Below are 19,962 nucleotides of genomic sequence, written 5' to 3'. Positions count from 1 at the left end.
TAAGTCCTCTAGTCATATCCCATCCTTACTCTGGCCTCCAAACCGTTTTTTCACTGAACTTTATTTTTGGAAAACTAATTACATTACAAAAGCAATTTACTTCAGGCTCTTTAAAATAGTGAGGTATTAGTTTACTTTAAGCACAGTTCATTTTAATAAATATTAAATTGGTACAATTCTAAGTACTACCTCTCATGTAAGAAAGGTATTCCTGTATGCATTACTTATTTTAGTGAATAAATTGGTGATACTCATTTGTATACTTTCTTCCTTTATGAGTCTATACATGGTTCGACGAATGGAGCAAATCTAAGCTGTTCAGCCGAACTTCAGTCAAAATTAAAAATAAATGGAGAAAGGGGATGGTGGATACGTAGCACCTAAATTTGCTTATCTTACTGTACGAGCATTTTTGAACAAATAAATCTAGGGACAGTCATCCACTTCACAAGCTTCTTTATCTAAGGATATACACTTATAATACGTATTATTTCAGGAGCACCAACAACCAGACACAAAGTCTCAGACGCAGAGGTAGCAGATTAGATGCCTGATCTGACACCAGCCAGGCTGGCTTTTACTTACACTTATAGAACCTGGCAGCGACATAGCCTGCAGGAGTACCCAACAGCACCCACAGGACCACAGCGCAAGTCATCAGCGCTCCTCGGTTGGCAGGTGACAAAAATCCCAGGCAAGCAAAAACTAGAAAATAAGTAATTTAAGGTTACAAATTTCATTCCTGTTTCCTTTGTTGTGAAGTGATACAAGACCCCTCTCATTTTTAAAATACTAAACTAAATGTACAACTTCATGAAAAGACGCTCCTCCCATGCAGCCACACTGAATCTTAGTTAACATTTCAGGTGCTGCATCAACAGGACTGTACAGACAGGCAAGCTCCACCTTGGAAGCTTCTTGTCAGGGTCCACAATACCCCACCTTTCCTGTTATCAGAAGAGGCTGACTGGATGCTCATGAGTGCTTTCAGCTCTTCTAAGATTGAAATATAGCTTTTAAAATTCACATCAATAAAAATATGCCCACTGAAATATTCTCTTTGTTCCTTTTAAAAACAATCCTGGTCCTCTGGGTAAAAAAACAACAACCTTAAAACACTCAACATAAGAGGTAAGACAATCTAATCAAAGAATAAAAGAGGGGGAAAAAGATTTCCTAGTACCATTAGCTTTTTGAACACAAGTTACTGAAAGACTTGGTCAAGGACTCAGGTAAATTCTGGCTCCTACCCTTGTTCAGTTGATTTTATTTGTTCTTCCCCATACAACTGTTCCTATTAATAAGGATTAAAATGCTACCTTATATTTCTAGAGACTTGTAGCTTTAAGTTGGGACTCAGAAGTTATGATTTGCTCAGAAAGAAATTCAAATGGCTTTCTAATCCTGGGAATAAGTAAGTTCCTGGTGTTTCCCGAGGTGTCCACGACCCAGCACGTGTCCGTGCACCCCTTCCCTTCAGCACCCGCTGAAGGGCAAGAAGAGAAACTCACGATTCGCGAGAAAGCAGGAAAATGATCAGGGTAACTTTAAAAGATCTACCAGAATTTCAGCTAAGATACACCCTCTCCAATTCCCCTGCAGGACTGAGAGACGGACTTGCTGAAGCAGAAAGTTCATATTCAAGCGTTTAAGGAAAACGACCCCTATCATTTCCTAACCTAGGCTCTCCAAAACTTTCCTTCCTCCTAAGTTCACTTCCTAGCTGACCCCAACAAAGGCCAGATGGTGGCAGAAGGCAGCTCTGGGTAAAACTATAAAGCAGAATTTCATCTTCAAGCATCGATTCTGCTCTAACTCCACCCTGGCTCTCTATTGCCTTCAAAATATCTACCTTGTGTCCAGATCTTTTTCACGATGACTTCTCCCAACCTACCCTCGAGTATAATATACTTATAAACTGTAGCCCTACCCATCACAGCTGCATCTCCTTAGCTAAGTAGATAACGATATATATTCTAGTAATCTTCAAGTTAGTCTTCAAACTGAGCCTGGAGGAGTAAATCTTAATAACTTTCCTAAACTTATTCAGGTGTCAGACATTTGGAAATAATAATCCTCTCTTTGTAAAGCATTTATGTAGTTAATTCCATCATAAAAATTTGGAACAATTTTACTAACAGAAAATGACTTTAGTATTATATATTTAACATGCATAGAACATTAAGAACAAATGTTCACTAAAAAGTTTTAAGGTCAGTGGTTTCTGAATTCTTCTAATAATATTCATTTGCTACTGTTCATCAGTAAAGGAAACATAAGAAAAATGCAAAATTTAGAAAATCCTATTCATAAACACTTTTTAAATTGTAATTCTTACAATTAGGAAGGCTGGAGGACCATGGAAATAATGTAATCCCAGGCAGTAGTCTCAGAACCACTAAAAAAAAGAAAAGACTGTCCCAATTGAAAAATTTTAGGTGAAACTCCTGAAGGTTTCAGGAGGCACAAGGAGATCTTTTTTGCATAAGAAGATCTTTCCCAAACACTGCTAGGAAAGAAAGAGCTCTGGCTTCCTAACTCCTTCCAAGATGAGGAAGGTGTACCACAAGCTTCCTCCCCCACCCCTTCTTTTCCTTTTCATCCTCTCAGTGGAAGCCAACGTCTTGGATCCCATCATACTGCTTCCGGCGGGCTGGGATGGTCACCCTCTGTGACCCTGGCTCCAGGCCATGCAGACCCAGATGGTCTTTCAGGACCTAGTCATCTCCAGCTCCAGTGCTGGGTCTCTACACAGCTGAAGAGAGATATGAAGAGTCAGCTACTTCCGCCCAAGTCACACACAGCCAGAGCACGCAGATACGAACGCCAAAAGGACGCTTGAGACAACCTAGCCTGGCTACCTTCACTTAGGAAAACTGGTTTTCAAATAATTATTTAGAAAAAAGTATTTTCTACTTAATTTTCACTTGACACTTACACAGAGTCACAAAAGTCATAATTAAAATCTGTGCTCCCGATCCTAGAAAGACAGATAGCAGCATCCCTTTTCGCGGAGGACGGAATATATCACCATGAACTAATTTCCAGCCAAATTCTTCCTGGGCGTCCTCCTAAAAAAGGGAATGAAATCGTTTAATTGTCACATGATAGCACCAAGACAACTAGACAGTTTATTCATTGTTGAATATGCTGATATAGAAATATTTTTAAAAACTTACAATTCTTAATATTTATTTCAATTTTGAAGTGTAAAGCTTGACTCATAGAGCTTTATGTAGTCTTCCTGAATTGTTTTTAAAGGAATGTTGTGTGTTAAGGTCTATAAATACAGTCATTGAGAAACTTTAAAAGAAATACACATTATGTGATGCCTACCTAGTTCTAAGCTTTACGATGCAACTTGATGTCTTAATTTTTAATCACACTCTATCCTTTTCAACCGACATTTATTAATCTCCAAATAAGCAAATGGTATTAGGTCTCATAGCTACTTTGCTGGCACAGTAGGCTTGGCTGTGAAAATATCAGTAAGTTTGTGTTACCGGCCCGAATTGTCCCCTTGATCTTCAGACACATGTAACAACTGCTTCAATTCCACTTCACTGTTTAATGGACATCTCGAATAGAATTACGCACAACTGAACTGATTCTCTCTCCTCACCTACACCTGCTCTTCCTGCAGTCTCCCCCAGTAGATAAAAACTCCATCCTGCCAGTTGCTCAGTCCCCAAAATCTTGGGATAATCCTTGATTCCTCCTTTTTTTCCCCCCACACTTCAAATACAATCATCTAACAAATCCTATAGCGTGACCTCCAAAATGTAACCACAGGACCCACCCCTGGCTCCTGGTTCAAGGGGTCACCTCTCACCTGGCTATTGCAACATACTCTAAACCGGTCTCGGTTTTTGCCCTCGTCTCTCCGTTCAGCCGATTCTCAATACAGCAACCAGAAGGGCCTTGTACCAATAAGGTGGCTGGGACCAGAAACATGGGGTCATTCCCTGACCTTTCTCCCTCTTCCAACCTTTCCACTCAACTGGTCAATTAGGATTCCATCCCATCTCCTAAACACCCTCTGTCGCGATCTATCTACTTCTTCCTTCTTCCCTGCCACCATCCCATCTCTGTCAGTTCTCACCAGCCTCTGGCTGGTTTCTATACCTCCTATCTTGCCCTGCTCTGAACGATTCTCCACATAACATTTAAAGTGATTTTTACTAAGACACAAACTTGGCCATGTCACAGCTGCTTAAAATTCTTCAACAGCTTCTCAATGACCTTCAAACTGTACGCGTGGCTTACAAGTCCTTCAGAATCTGGCCCCTACTACTTTTTCAGCCTTCTCTCTTAACATTTCCTCCAGTGTATCTCTGCCCAATTCCCATGCAAACTTCTATCTTTGCAAACAGTAGATAACGCTATTGCTAATACATTACATTTACACATATTTTTAGCAAATATAAATCAAATGAAACTTGAAACATGGAAAATATCATGTAGGTACAAAACCTGCTTATACAATGGCTAATTTATAAGACAATAGTAAAAATCAAAGTATGTCCTTCCACTGGTACAAAATATTTAAACATACACTGGGAATTAGACTTTACTTGCTCATTTACAATGAATGTACAAAGTGAAGTTTTATTAAAATTACATGGGCTCTAAGTGGATTAAATTAACATTGTACTTGGGACTGACTTCAAAATAATTGAGGGGGGGAAGTAGGTAAGATTCTACAGATAAAACAAACAGGGTAATAGGTATACTAAACTCCTTGCTTTTGTGAATGTCTGTTAAAAGTGTGGGGTCACCCCAACAAATTTAATAATACACATAAAGTATGAGGTGAAAAGTATATGAACCCTTTTTTTAGGTGAGGCAGTATTGGATAGACAAGGGACCGTTTCTTACTTTTTTATTGAATTAGTACTAAAAAATTTAAAGGATGCAAGTGAAAACTAAGTTTCCCATAGAAAGCCAGGTCCCTTTTCTTTGGACAAACATGACTAGTTTCTTATTATCCTTGCAGAGATACACTACCTATACACAAGTGAATGCATATATACGTACATTTTCTTTTTTTGCACAAATGGTAGCATACTACGTAATTTCATGTTTTTTAGTATAATAATATCATGGAGGTGCTTCTACATTTGTATATACAGAGTTGCCTCATCATTCTTTTTAATGATTACACAGTATTCCATTCTATGGATATTCCATAATTATTAAATTCAGTCCCCTGATGAGTATCTGGGTTTCTTAAAATCTTCTGCTATTATAAACAACACATATTTATTGTTTTAAGGCAAAAAATAAGAACAATAAATTCCATCCAATCCAGATTAGTTTCTAGGAATGGAATTGTTGGGTTAAACAAAATTATAAACTCTTGCCAAATTGCCTTCCTTAAGTACACCAATTTACATTCTCATAGTATGTACCAAAGTGCTCATGTCCTCAATCCCCCACCACAGTATTATATCAAACATTTTAATTTCTGCCAATGTACCAGATGAACAAGCTTGCATGGCAGTTTTAATTTGCATTTCTCTTATTATGAATAATGTTGCATCTTTTTACATGTTTCAGAACCATTTGTTTTTCTTTTTTATGCACTGTTTTTTCATGTACCGTGCCCAGTTTCTTATTGGGCTGTTGACTGTTTCCTTAATAATTCTAGGATTTCTTTATTTATTGAGGAATTTAATAATTTGTGACAGGTGATAAAGTATTTTCCAATTTGACTTTTATCTTTTTACTCAGTGGTATTTTTGGTAAATCTATTCAGATTTTTTTTTTAATGTAGTAATCATAGAGCAATCATTTCTTTTATGGCTTCTGGCTCTCTGTCGCACTTATAAACTTCTACCCTCCTCCAAGATTTAAAAATAACTTACCATGTTATTTTTCTAGGGTTTTATAATTCCACATTTTAATTTAAAGCTTTAATCATTTAATCGAAAGGAATAAAGTTGGACTCTACCTTTTTTCCCCCCCAGACAACCACTCATCTGATAGTATGCATTCAATCTGTTTTTTCTTTGTTGATACTTTCGTTAACATCCAATTTCAGACTCATTATTATATTCACAAAATGTTTACTTGGAATTTTTGATTCACCAATTCTTCTAAATCTCTCTTTAGGATTGGTTTTTATGTATTTATCTTCTGCTAAATTATTTCTATAGAAATTCCTTCAGTGAAGGTCTGTTTGTGGTCAACTGTTTTGTTAATCTGAAAAAGGTATTTCACCTTTATTCTTGAAAGATAGTAGATACATGATTCTATGTAAAGTGTTAATTTATCCCACCAATTTAAAAATATTATTTTGCCTTTGAGCTTTTCTTCAGAGAATTTCTACTTGAGCCTGCCAAGAATCGGAAGATACTTACAAACCTAGAATCAGTTGCCTTCCTTCAAGAATCCAGGCGCGATGTAGGAGGAGACTGAAGTTCAGCTCCCTCACTAATGACCCACAAAGTTTAGTTTCCCAACTGGTTAAAGACTCTATCTAAACATTGACCCAAAGGATAACTTCAAACTCTCATGCCTTCATTGCTTCCTGCTCTGGCCTTAGCTAACTGTTTTTGGGGGTGGGGGGTGTAGTGGAGTGGGAATTCATGTATCTACATTTTTTTACGGCACAAATCTGGTACGTAAAAGCCTAATTCATTCGTTCAACAAATATTTATTGAGCACCAAGTACATGCTCAGCACTGTTCAAAACACCAGAGACACTACAGTGGGTGTAACAGAAAAATCCCTCTTCTCCTGAGTATGTGTTCTCATTGGGAAGGCAGACAATAAGCAAAGTAAGTAAATAAAATATATAGTACATTAGATGGTGAAAGTGCTACAGAGAAACATTAGGAAGTATGAGTGTGTTATGTGGGGGGAGAGGATATCACTTTCATGGAACGGTAAGGAAGGTCTTGCTGGGAAGAAGGTAAGGGAGCTCGCCATATAAACGTCTGAGGGAGGAACATTTGAGGAGAAGGGAAAGCCTGTGTGCAGGCCCTGAGGTGGGAACACTTGACACGTCTGAGGAGCGGCAGGTGGCCAAGGCGGCTGGAGCAGAGCTCCATGCGGCAGGTACTGCAGGGCCTTCTGGGCCATTGTCAAGACTCCAGCTTTCACACTGAGAAAAACGGGAAGCCACTGGGGGGCTGTGATCGGGACTGAAACGATCTGACATATTTGAACAGATTTGCTCTGAAGGTTCCAGTTAGAAACTGAAGGGAGGAAAAGAATGAGACAAGAGTGGAAGCAGGTTGCCCTGGCCCATAGCCCATGACACACCTGTGCACAAATTAAGAAAAAAAACTTCGTTACGTCAGCAATTATTTGTAATTGCCAATTATAAACAGAGTATCTTGAAATTATCTTGATATTTAATAAAACAATCAATAAAAAATATTGAATGTCAACTACAATTAAAAAAATTTAAAAAGGGGGTGAAAAGGTGAGGGGAATAAGAGGTCCAACTTTCCAGGAATAAGACAAATAGTCATGGGGATGTATGCACAGCATAGGGAATATAGTCAAGAATACTGTGATAGCGTGCTATGGTGTCACAGGGTTGCTGGAGTTATCATGGTGTATAAATGCTGAAAAACTATAGTGTGTACCTGAAACTAATATAATATTGTATGCTAGCTGTATCTTAATAAAAATCTTTTTTAAAAAATAGGTAAAAACCATGGAAAAGAATCGTAGAGAAGTGCTAAAAAGCTTATAAACATTAATATGTTCTTTTCAAAATTAGAATAGGATAAAAAGGTTGAGGGGAAAAGGCTAAGAAGCTGTACTTTGTATTTTGTATTTATTACAAGTCACTGTGATTCTTGTGGAAATTTTGTAAAAGAGCTGCTAGTATGAACTGAAAAAGTATAAAATGTGTAACATTATGCGACTTAAAATGTTTGAGAATAAATGAAATTGGGACATTAAATTACTTTTGAGTATACCAAAGGGTTGAAATGATACAAATTCAGTTAAAATTCATTTTAGAAAATTAAATACACACACAAACATAAATTGTTTGAGAGTTATTCTGCTCAAGTTTGCTGTTTCACAACCTGGGTGTATGCTGGAGACCCTGATAGAGCTGACGGCAGGTAAATGAACAAAGAGGAAGAGTGGGAGCTGTGCACCTACAGCCACTCTGCACAGTCCACTGACAGACGAGGCTGTGAACAGCTCAGCGCTGAGTGCTGTGGTGACTCGGTTTCTGCAGCATACCAGTTCTTAAGGAACATTTTCTTACTTGAAAATGTAAGTTCAGGGTAACTTTTTCCCCCCAATGTAATACTGTTTATTTAACTTCAAAGACATTTCGGCATTCTAAATACAAAAAATAACAAAATGTTGCAAACTGCGTTTAGTACAGAAGGTTCCTGAACTTTCATTGATGCAGTAGCTCTTCGTTTTGCTGACAAGGAAGAGTTCTGCAGTTTGTTTAAAAAACAGTTTAAAACTACCACACTTAACTAAAAAAGATCTAAACACTTCTCAGGCCAGCTGCCCCCCCTTCCCACAGCTAACAATGGCAACAGAACTCTATGTCACTATATACAAAAACAAGACAACCTGAAGCTAAATGGATGCCCATGGCAGTGTCCACAGGTCCAGCCTCAGTGCACGCCGAGCTACGGCCCCTCCAAAAGGCATCTCCCCCACAGCCTCAACGCCAAGCGATGAGCATCAAGAGCTTGTCTCGGTTGTTCTGTTCTTTTTACAAACTATACATATGTACAGTTGATAACTCAGGATTTCTAACCAGTAACCTTATAGTTAGCACCACCTTATGGATTAAAAAAAGGAAATGCCAGAAACATCTTTAAATGCCTTGTCACACCAACAGCAAAGGGCATAGAGTGAGGAGAACAGGAGAGCCTTTTCCTTTAAAATATTTGGAAATATGTACAACTTTGATACCATTTCAGGGTGCTCCAAACAGCCATGGCACTTCACGTAGACCACTGACAATTTCTGGAGCGCACGGAGACTTCTGCTGTATGACCATGATCCAAGTGTAATTAACCCCAATGAGGGTAAGAGCTGTGTCAGTGACGGCGCTCCCCTCCTCTAAGGTCTTCACAAGGAGACACGAACCGTTTTTCAGTCCTCCTCCTCGTCCCCCCCCCGCCCCCCGTCCTTGTCTTCTTCCTCCTTCTTCCAGGCAACTTCAGTGGGACCCTCTGTGCCATCAAACTTGCCTTTAGCCTTAGAGTCCGCAACAGCTTCTCATACTTCTCCCTCCGCTCTGCCGCTTACTGAGGGAAGACTGCTATTCACTGTCACAAGTTTCTCCACATCTCGCCCAGCTTCTTTGCCAAATCTCCAATAGAGAAGCTGGGGTTTGAGGATTTGATCTTAAGGCAGAGTTCTGAACAGAACAGGAAGATTCCAGACGGTGCTCTTTTGGGGGCATTAGGGTCCTTCTTCTTTTCTCCCTTAGCTGATTCATAATTCCTCATTTTCCGATCATAGTGTACTTTTTATCTGCCTTTGCCATTTGATCAAATTTAGACTTCTCTTTCCCAGACATTGTCTTCCACCGCTCACAGCACTTCTTGGAAAATTCTCAAAAATTGGCAGAGACCTCTGGGTTTTTCTTCCTATGTTCCTGTCTGAACGTCTGCACAAAGGCATAAGCAGACATCTTGCCCTTTGGTTTCTTTGGATCACCTTTAGCCACCCTGACTGTATTGTTTGCTAGTCTCAAATTCAGGATAACCTCTGAGAAGAATGTTTTAAAAGCAGAGTCTACCTAAAGTTATTATTTAAACCTTTTCCAAAGAAAAAATAAAGACTATTTTTGGAAGACCAAAGAACAATTCAAATGTTTCACTCACCGTGGAATCCATCTGATTATATCTGGCAATATCTTTATGCAGTGTCCGTAGCATAATCATAGCGACCATTCCAGACAAGAAGAGGACAATGACCAGGGAATTCATGATGCTATAGGAATGAGCATGTCAGGATTAATCTGTAGCTTAATCTTTTTAAAAACGATTTACTGAGTAACATTAAAATAGCATTTTTCAAAATCAAAACTTGACCTAAAATCCAACAAATTCAATGAACTGTGTTCTGCCATGTGTCCTTCTAGTGGAAACATAACTCTATATACTTATAATATAGTTTTGTGGTCTGTTGAGAACTAGAATTTTTTTTGGTCCATGGTCAATACTATTAAATAACTGCTATGCCCAAATCAGTGCAACACAAGCTGCAAGAATCAACAAAGGACTGATGTGTCCGTCAAGAAATTTACTGAAGAACAAATTTACTCAGTAAATTAAAGAGTGTCAAAAGGATAGTTCAGCAAAGTAGGAAAAGGAGAGTAATGGCACCATGAACAGCTTTCTAGATAAAAGTTTTGAGTAACGCGTTTAAGAGAAAATGAAAACTAGTCAACAGCAGTAGCAGCTTGTTTACTGAGCCTTCTTCCATGGCAGGTAAGGTGCTTACATGCTCTGCTTCATCATCTCCTTTCATTCTCAGAACAGTCCTATGAGGCAGGTATTTCTAGATAAAGAAATGGACTCTGAAAAATTGAGTGCCCTGGCCTGATTCACAACCAGTGACTTAAGGCCAGGATTGAACCCAAGTCTGAATCGAAAGGTCAGATTTTCAAGTAACTGGAGAGGATTAGAGAGTGAATGAGATGTTCAAAGGCACAGAGTAGAACAGTACAGAGCATAAAGCAGATTAATCTTAGTCTTACCTAAACCACTGAATATGGGTATGAGGCATAGATTCCAGAATATAGTCCCATCTAGATGCCCATCTGACCTCTTTATTTTCCTAGAATTTAAAAACAAAACAAATAAAACTCTTTAATTAAGCATTTGCTGACAGGGTATATTAAGAATCTAAAAATTTCCGTTCACAGCTTGACCTTCCATTCAGTCAACAAATGCAATTTCTCATTATCATAACTTGGGTTAGTCATGAGATTCTGGGAGTTTCAATTTACTCAAGTCTCAGGAAAATCAGGATGAGATTAAGCAGTAAATAAAACATAGTAAGAGTTCCTAAAGGTACCTACTTGTTTTTTAAGTATTTCTTTAAATTTTAAATAGTAAGGGTTTATTTTAGATGTCAAATTTTAGAGCTATATGTTTAATTTTTTCAGAAGATTGAGTAGAATAACTTAATTGCTTTGACGCCATCTATCTATACCTATGAGACACCTAACCAGACCAGAGTCATAACCTAGGTACACTCAACATCTGGCAGATGTTACTTACACTGAGTTCTTAACACCTAGAAAGAAACATATTATTACTTATTGCACTAGGCTTGCAAAATTATACACTATATGGGGATAGTAAATGTCACAACTATATTAGATTGCCACAGTAGTTTATTAAAAATAGAGGTGGAATACTGCCTAAGATTCTCATAAAATGAACTTTTACTTTCCTCCTAAGAAACTTCTCCTTTAATGAAAACCTTCCCTTGAATTCCCTAAGAACATATATAAATCATCTACCACCAAGAAACTCTCCATTTAAGTTTATACTCAAATCCAGATTTTTAAAAATGGTGTTGTTTTCCCAAATGCTTGTTGCATATATCTTTGACATACCATCCTCTAAGTCTATTTTCTACCTTTTGTCTTACATGTATCGCTTATGGCTTAACACTTAATCAGTCTCAGTTCTCCAACTTCCTGTATTTCTTATTTAAATGAAGACTTAATTTCACATGTGACTATGTTGCCTGATGCACTGACAAACTATTCTAAAAATAAGCTCATTAAAAACGTATCTATTTATGTATTACAGAATCGTACACCTGAAATCTATGTAACTTTACTAACAACTGTCACCCCAATAAACTTTAATTAAAAAAAAAAATTTACTAAACAAAAAAAACTTATCTGACAAGCTTAATCATTAATATTTTTGATTAGTTTAAGTAGTATGCATTTAAAATCAATTTCTAGGTTATACTAAAGATAAAAACAAACTCACCTCGAAGCTAACAGAATAAGTATAGGCAATTTTGATCTCCCCAGAAGCTTTGTTACTTATATCCATCGGGGGTCCAGAGCAGTCTGGTTTATCTATATGGGTATGTCTGAAGCTGTGGGAAGAAACATTTTGACAAGATGCTGATAAAATATCGTTTAAAAAAATGGGGTAAAGGTTTGAGATTCTGTACATATTTCACAATGTTACTGATAGCCAAAGGTGAAATTATTCATGTCACACTTAATATTAATACAAATATTTACTTTGTATAATTGGCTTAGTTGTAAGAATGAGTACAAATTATTACTCGAAATTAGAAACAAACTTTTGAAAACAGTGTACTTAAAAAGCATTAACTAATATTAAAAAAATAAAAAAAACACTGAGGGAATTTAAATTAACTGCCATCTTATTACGGAATGCATTTCTTTACACCAGTGGCATGAGAAATTGGCTAATTCAATGGGGGAGAGGAGTCACAGAAAAAATGGAATACTCAATCAAAAAAGGATCTCACAAATAACTGATAGGTACTTTCACACTAAAAATTGATAGCCTGAAGAGATACCCGTTCAATGACTCGTCACATACTAACATCTAAATCTGCATGAAGATTTTCAAAATGACAGCACTAATTAGCTCATTTGGGCCTCTGTTAGGCGGTCAAGTTGCAAGTATCTGAGGCAATGCTTTTCCACTGTGAAAGGGAACACTGTTCCAACCACCTTTCCAAGCTGACATGGAAAAGCTGTCCAAACTTCCTGACTGAAACACCAAACAAAAAGGTACACCACTTTGCCATGACAGGAAAAAAAATATTTGTGTGGTTTTTCTGGACAACCCATAACTTAGTAACAAATCATGCTAAAGGGAGTTTTAGTAAAATCAATCCTGAAATACCACATTATATGCTAGAGTACTGATTAAGGAAAAAGTTAATTAGGCCCCAAATATTTATTCTTACAGCCTAAATTTCACTTATATTTATTTACTTCTTATCTGTTTGTATAGTTACCTTTTTGGTTCAAGTTTAGCAGCCACTAATCTTGCTCCCATGGATCCAGTTTCAACAACATGATAGTGTATTGTGATGTCAACATGGTTGAAGATATAAAATGTATCTCTTTCATGGAATTCTGACTATGGAGCAGAACTTAAAGTTAAAGGCAGAAAACTGGCTATACAAGAGTCAAAACATAAAACTTTTAAAATGAGGCACAACAAGTAGAAAAATTTAAGCTTGGACAAGATTTTAATCCTTCCCCATAAAAATGTTTTAAGTTTTTAAAAAAAATATTTTTATTGGGGAATATTAGGGAACAGTGTGTTTCTCCAGGGACCATCAGCTCCAAGTCGTTGTCCTTTAATCTAGTCGTGGAGGGCGCAGCTCACTGGCCCATGTGGGACTCGAACCGGCAACACTGTCGCTCAGAGCTCGTGCTCTAACCAACTGAGCCATCCGGCCGCCCCAAAAATGTTTAAGTTTTAAGACTGTAATCCAAAACTAATTGGCAGAAATACAAATTATGCTTCTTCAATCCTTTAATTCTTACATAAAGCTTAAGTGCCTATTTAAAAAAACACATCTAATATTTTCTAGCTTTTCTCTTACAAACAATAAATTTTAAAATATTACATGCTATGAGCATGCTGAATCTTATACATTTTAACACTTTTCCTCTATGGAAGTTTATAACTTTAGACTAAACTAATAACACAAATTATTCAAGTGTCTCTGGTCAACTCTCATAAAAGTATTAACGGTTATAACCAGTTTCATGAGCAAGTGCATGCTAACTTCTACTACCAGGTCACATTAATTAAGACATTAAATCAGGGTGACCTGACTACATAAAATTTAATATATATTCCCCCAAATTTTAATCACCGTCTAGTTAATGTCTTCACTTTATTATTCTGTGTTTAAATATAAAAGTATGGTCCCAAAGACAGATACCTTTTTAAAAAAACATATAATACTGAACTTTGGCAATACAATAAAATACCGTGTTTCCCCGAAAATAAGACCTAGCTGGACCTAGCTTATTTTCCTAGCTGGAAAATAAGACCTAATACATCTCTTGGAGCAAAAATTAATATAAGAGCCACTCTTATTTTACTATTAAGAGATGGTATGATGTGATGATGTGATGTGATGTGATATATATGATATAATACAATATGATATAATACTGGGTCTTATATTAATTTTTGCTCCAAAAGACGCATTTAGAGCTTGATTGTCTGGCATGGTCTTATTTTCAGGGAAACGGTATTTTATGGACTTAAATGTGCAATGCGAATTTCATGGATTTACAGTGAGATCCTTTTGGCACTCCACTGTTTACATATTTTTATATGTAAGATTTATGAATCTAATTTTAACAGAGCCAGAACGTACAACGTCCCAGCCCTTACTACAGTGCTTAGCATATAATAGACACTCTCAGTAAATGTTGAACTGAATCTGAATTATTTTAATTCTAGAGTTAAATTTGTACACTCTTAATCTGGCTTAGGCATAAGATCTTAGTAGCTGTACTTCAGAACATCTGAATTGTACTCATTTGATGAATAAAACAATTTTCGTCTGGGTGAAAACTGAATACGTCTACCAAAAAACAGTATTTCAAAAAGCATAGTTTGTCACAAACTTACATTAATAACACAGGCATCTTTGGCACGACCTTTATCTGTAATGTAACAGCCAATAGGAAACCCAGGATTACAGAACCTCTGACCATCTTCAACATCATAACACCATGTTACAGGCATATTGTCCACAATCCTATTCACAGAAATAAAAGTCAAGTTAAAAATCACCAAACATTACTAAGAATTACTGCCCAAATATGTGTCATCATTTTTTAAATGTAAATGTCTACAAATGCCTTACAATGTCAAAACTACAACCAAAGAATTTTAATGAAATGTGGTATTTCATAAGTAACGGCATTATGCTAATATCTGATACACTGCACTGAAGGAAAAAACTTTATAGCTGAAACTATAAATGTATGTAGGAAAGGGAGTTTATTAATTAATTTATTGCAATTGCTAATTTAACAATATCATTATCTAGACACCTAAGTATAATTTTTTAGCAGTACACTCAAAAGCTCTATATAGGTGCAAATCAATACATCTATCTAGTTCTTTGGGAACACTTTATGTAACAGTATATATGCAAATGTCTTTTATTACTCAGCAATTCAATAAAAAGGAGAATATAATTCCAAGATATGGGAAAACATTCGATTTAAGGACAGGTAAAAAAGTAAAAACTATAGTATTATTTATCAAAACTCTAAACACAATTTATGTGTAAAAGAAATACTGCAATAAAGCTACAGAAATAAGTATTTCAAGTTGTATAGTGAAAAAGATTTTTTTTAAACAAAACAGGATAAAAGTAAAAAATAAAGTTCTGTAGCTCCATATAATTACATTAAAGTCCGAGCATGTGGTCCCCTATGCCCAGAGCACTCTGCGGGATACAAATAAAAAAAAATTACTAAAAATATACTAGCTGTATTACAGTTACAAGACTACTCTCCAGGGCATGTTTTATTTGTTAATTAATATATGCCTTAGGAAGTAAAATTATGATTTTATAGTCACCCAAGATGTACATTAATGACCTAATAAAACATGTCTCGTCACGTTTAAATGCTATTTAATAGTACCCAATGTACCAAATTTTAGAATCACCTTAACTATTAAGTTGCTTATTATAATAACCAGCAGGCTAGTGGTTTCCATGAAAAACACTATAAAATATTAGAAACATGAAAGCAATGCTATATAAATAATTCAGATTTTCTGGAGGCCTAAAATATTAGTTAATTGTTTTAATATTTTAGAGAATAAAGTTCAATCAATGAATATATACTAGTAATATGTGAAGTATAATACCTTTATGCTATCATAACAAAGAAAGTACTACATAAGAATTATAGTGCTGGTTACCTAATGAGAAATTAGGGGGCAATTAAGTTTTTTTAAAAGCAAACATCTTAAATTTATCATTTATATAATGCCTTGCCTCAATAACCTTTTCCTGGTAATAGGAAGCATTAAAAATACAAAACAAACTCCTGGAAATAAATGTAAGAAAATTTAAAGAGTGTAATTTTCAATTACTGCCTTGCTAAGTTAGGGAATAGAAGCTACTCCAATTTATAACACAAAAATATTAAATATTTTCAATGTGATATAGTGAGAGAGGATAAGAAGAGGACTCAAAGAATAAAGGTTGAATAACTGGCCACAATTTTCTACCATTAAGAACTCCTTTCCATTATTTTCCTCTACCCTCTATGGACTCCATTTGAAACACTTCTATTAATTAAGCCTCATTTATTAATAACTCATTTTCCTAATAAATCAATTAAGCTCCCAGAATTTCAGATCAGAAGGGAATAACCCATGTTGCCACAATACACTCAGAAAATTGCAGCCAAAAGCAAAGAAACTTGGCATTTAGGTAATTCCATGTAGTTTTAACATGAATAAATTTACACTATCTGTTAGGATTTTGAATTGTTGAAAATAGCACATCATTCCCCTTTGCTAGCTTGGTGGGATCCAGGATTGGAATTCACTGGGCTAAAGTATCTTCAAAGACCCTTTTCTGTCCAAGCTACAGTTCAGTGGTTCTATGATACTAAGAAAATTTAAGTATTCTGGTATCTAGTTAAAGACTTATACTTTTATAAATAAAATGTCACAATGATTTAGAAACACAGGCAAGAAGTATAATCACAAACCATGTATAGTTGAAAGGAATTCAAGCGTTTGGTGATGGCATCAAAACACTAGTCAGTCTCAAATCAAAGAAGTAACGTAGGTTACTGACAGAATAAGCAAAGAAGATTCTCAAATTATGTTCTAAATTCCCAAATGAGAACTAAAAGTATTCATCAATTTAGGTAAGTAAATTATTGTTAATTAACTGAGTATTCTCTATAATGAGAATAAGTTGGTGCATTAACTAATATTCAGTCATTTTAATAATTCAAAAGGTAGTAAGGTTAAAATGTAATGGGGAAAAATGATGGTTCATTCATACAATGGAATGCTTGCTATATGACTATGAAGAGATATAGACAGATCTACAGCTGTGCTTTACATGGAAAAATGCCCGTTATTTTCTTAAATGACATAAGCAAGTTGCAGAATGTGTACAATTATTTTGGCTGTGTTATTTTTAAAAGGCACACATCCTTTCATATACCTGCATATGTATAGAAAACCTGGAAACATACATAAGAAATAATAGTGCTACCTCCGGGGAACATGATTAAAGAAGCTGAGGGTGGTAGGAGATTCTTACTTTTTATTTGATATTTTCCTGCACTGCTTATGTTTTTTTCACAGGCATGTATGTATTGCTTTATAATTTAGAAAATGATTATGTTCTCCCCAAAATATCTCAGTGCAAAGGTTAATAAGACGTGCTACATTCAAAATTTCATAAAAGAACACATTTTTAAAGATCTTTCAGATTTCTCAAGGTCCATGCTATTTTATTATATCTCTGTTAACTCTGCCATCTATGCTCAAAATCAAGTCATACAGTAAAAACTTTCTGAAATAAGTCAAGGACAGAAATATATTCAACTAATAGTTCAAATAAATTCATCAGTGTGAATCAACATTTGCCAAATGTGTTAATGAACTGATTTAAGGACTAAAGCCCACCGTCTAGAATTACCAGACTATATATTTGTGATATGGCTTAAGACTTTTTGTTAATGGATTCAGACTTGAAATCATGAACTTTTCAGATTCAACTACAAAATCATTATTTACCAGCACTCTTTCAGTTTATTTTTTTTAAGGCAGAATAGTCTAAGTTTCAATTGATACATCTATCATAAACTGTTTAGTAAATTTTACTACCCAATACTTTCTAACTTTGTAAACCATTTAAAATTATTTATCCCTGTTATCTTGGCATCAAAATAGTACCTGTGTTAACTGCATCATAAATTAGTTAAAAATATTTCTAAGTACTTTACTGTAAGAAAGTTACTGAAGAAGAGCTACTTCTATTACCTTTACGAGCAAGACTTTAAACAGTATTCTAAGAGCTGAAGATAGAAGGGATAGCTAAAAATCACGAGTAGGCCTTCAAGGTCATTCTTTCATTTGATCAACAAATGAGCAGTTAGAGAAAATGGAGGTGAATGGGGTTAATATGTACATGTAAGAACTGAGCTATAAATGTGATTTTGAAGGCTGTAAAGAACAATTTAAAGCAAAGAGAATACAACAAGGGAAATTTCAATTACTTATGAATAAACAAATGTATCCCAAGTTACATCAATTCAGCAGTTAAGTAATATTCTCACAGGAGCTTAGAGGAAAAAAGCTGTGGGCTTAGAAACCAAAGAAATGAGATGGAGGAGACTTTCAAGTTCCTCTTTGCACTGAGGGTCAGATGAGAAAGAAACTGACACAAGCGCAGTGTCCAAGTTTCCTTCCTTCTCACAGAGCCCTGCTAAGGGAAACTCGTTTCTATATGGCTCAAGTGTATACTACCCAGGTCTGACTAATCAGAGCGAATTCCCCTAACCACAGACTAGCTCATGAAAGGGAATGTGACCCAAACTTGCCCCTCACTACGACTTTTTTGTTCTATGTGTATGGAAGGGAGGAGGGAGAGGAATCGAGAGAGAAAGAAGGAATGAGGCTCCAACCACAGTATTTGAGCCACAGGATCTGGTCAGGTCCAAACTGACGTCAATGGTTCCTAGCTCCCTGGGTGCGGGTCAATCTGAGACACTGATAGGACAAAAATTCAAGAGAAAGTACACGAAGATAGTCTTCCTGTTCACCTCCAGAACTTTGTATTTTTTAGAAGAGGCACACACGTGTAAGCCATGACCCCCAAAGAGAATACAGACATATGGTGGCAAACATCTAGAAGAATAATAATGGTTATACTTGAAAAGGTGGGTTTTTGATACCCTTTTTAAATCTTCTGTTTGAATATTGTATATTTGGAATATTTGGAAGCAGAAATAGAAGCGTTTTAAATGCTTTTTTGACTATATCACAACACTGGTAAAACCTTGTTAATGTTACATGTTTATAAAATAAAAAAACAGGTTATGCAAAAAAAAAAAAAAGTATTTATTTGAAGTAGATTCTATTTATCAAATATCAAACAAAAGCTAAATTTTGTTTTCCAATAGTATTTCTCATGGCCTACAAGTATAAAATAAACAAGTATTTGTCTAGATTGACTCAGGTACTTTCCCCAAAGCGTAAATATGCTCCTGTTAACTATATGTGAATAAAAGAAGTGCTCTATGTACCAAAACAAGTACCAGATATTACAGTGACCTAAGTACAGTTAAAAGATGATACTTTAAGCTATCAACCTTAGTAATCCTCTGGCAAGAAAGTCACTACTTCATGTTAATACTAGTAACAAAAAAGAGAAATCAATTAATTTGCTATATTTTATAGTTCATGAAGTTATTTATACATTCAGTGAAACAGGTTTCATCTTGAAAAGGAAAAAGCCAAAAAGTCAAAATCTCATGTCTTACCAGTGATGTTGATAATTCAGTAGCATGCTTTTTTTCAAGAATTCTAACTTTTGTTTGTCTTCAGCTTTCTCTGTCTGGTATGTTTTTGTACAAACAAGCTTACAGGTCTCCTTTTTATTAAATGTAAACTGTATTAAAATAAAGTGGAAAGCAAGTTAAGAGAAAATATCCAGTTCCTTCAGATCTATACCAGAAATAGAGTAAAAGTACTGGTCTCGTTAATTACTTAAGTACATTACATTGATAGCAAACATTTTTAAATTGCTCATAGCTCAATCAGATTTAAATTTCAATCTTACTCTGTTTCTTAAAAATATTGTCATCAATTTTTCTTTTGATAAGTTTTTTATTTTTATTTTTGATCATTTCAATCCGCCTACCTTCTAAATGTAAATGAGTTCTTGAAGGAAAAAAATCCCACATGTAGAACATAATGGAAT

At 35.6% G+C, this 19,962-nt stretch overlaps 1 protein-coding gene and 1 pseudogene across 1 annotated transcript in view; both read right to left on the bottom strand.

The window, feature by feature from the left end:
• The window catches only part of TM9SF2 (transmembrane 9 superfamily member 2), a 51,634-nt gene that overhangs the window by 13,080 nt on the left and 18,592 nt on the right, over positions 1-19,962 (bottom strand). The window contains exons 4-11 of the mRNA XM_019756917.2: positions 19,523-19,650; positions 14,619-14,748; positions 12,976-13,100; positions 11,961-12,072; positions 10,706-10,785; positions 9,828-9,936; positions 2,939-3,071; positions 586-705 (exon numbers count right to left, since the gene is read on the bottom strand). Of these exons, the coding sequence (XP_019612476.1) occupies positions 586-705; positions 2,939-3,071; positions 9,828-9,936; positions 10,706-10,785; positions 11,961-12,072; positions 12,976-13,100; positions 14,619-14,748; positions 19,523-19,650 (937 nt within the window). The remainder of the gene's footprint in view (positions 1-585; positions 706-2,938; positions 3,072-9,827; positions 9,937-10,705; positions 10,786-11,960; positions 12,073-12,975; positions 13,101-14,618; positions 14,749-19,522; positions 19,651-19,962) is intronic.
• LOC109460978 (high mobility group protein B3) lies at positions 8,948-9,742 on the bottom strand (annotated as a pseudogene).

Source organism: Rhinolophus sinicus, linkage group LG04 (genome assembly GCF_036562045.2).
Source record: "Rhinolophus sinicus isolate RSC01 linkage group LG04, ASM3656204v1, whole genome shotgun sequence".
Lineage (NCBI taxonomy): Eukaryota > Metazoa > Chordata > Mammalia > Chiroptera > Rhinolophidae > Rhinolophus > Rhinolophus sinicus.
The sequence above is the reverse complement of the archived record's forward strand: the minus strand, read 5'-3'. Positions and strand labels throughout refer to the sequence as shown.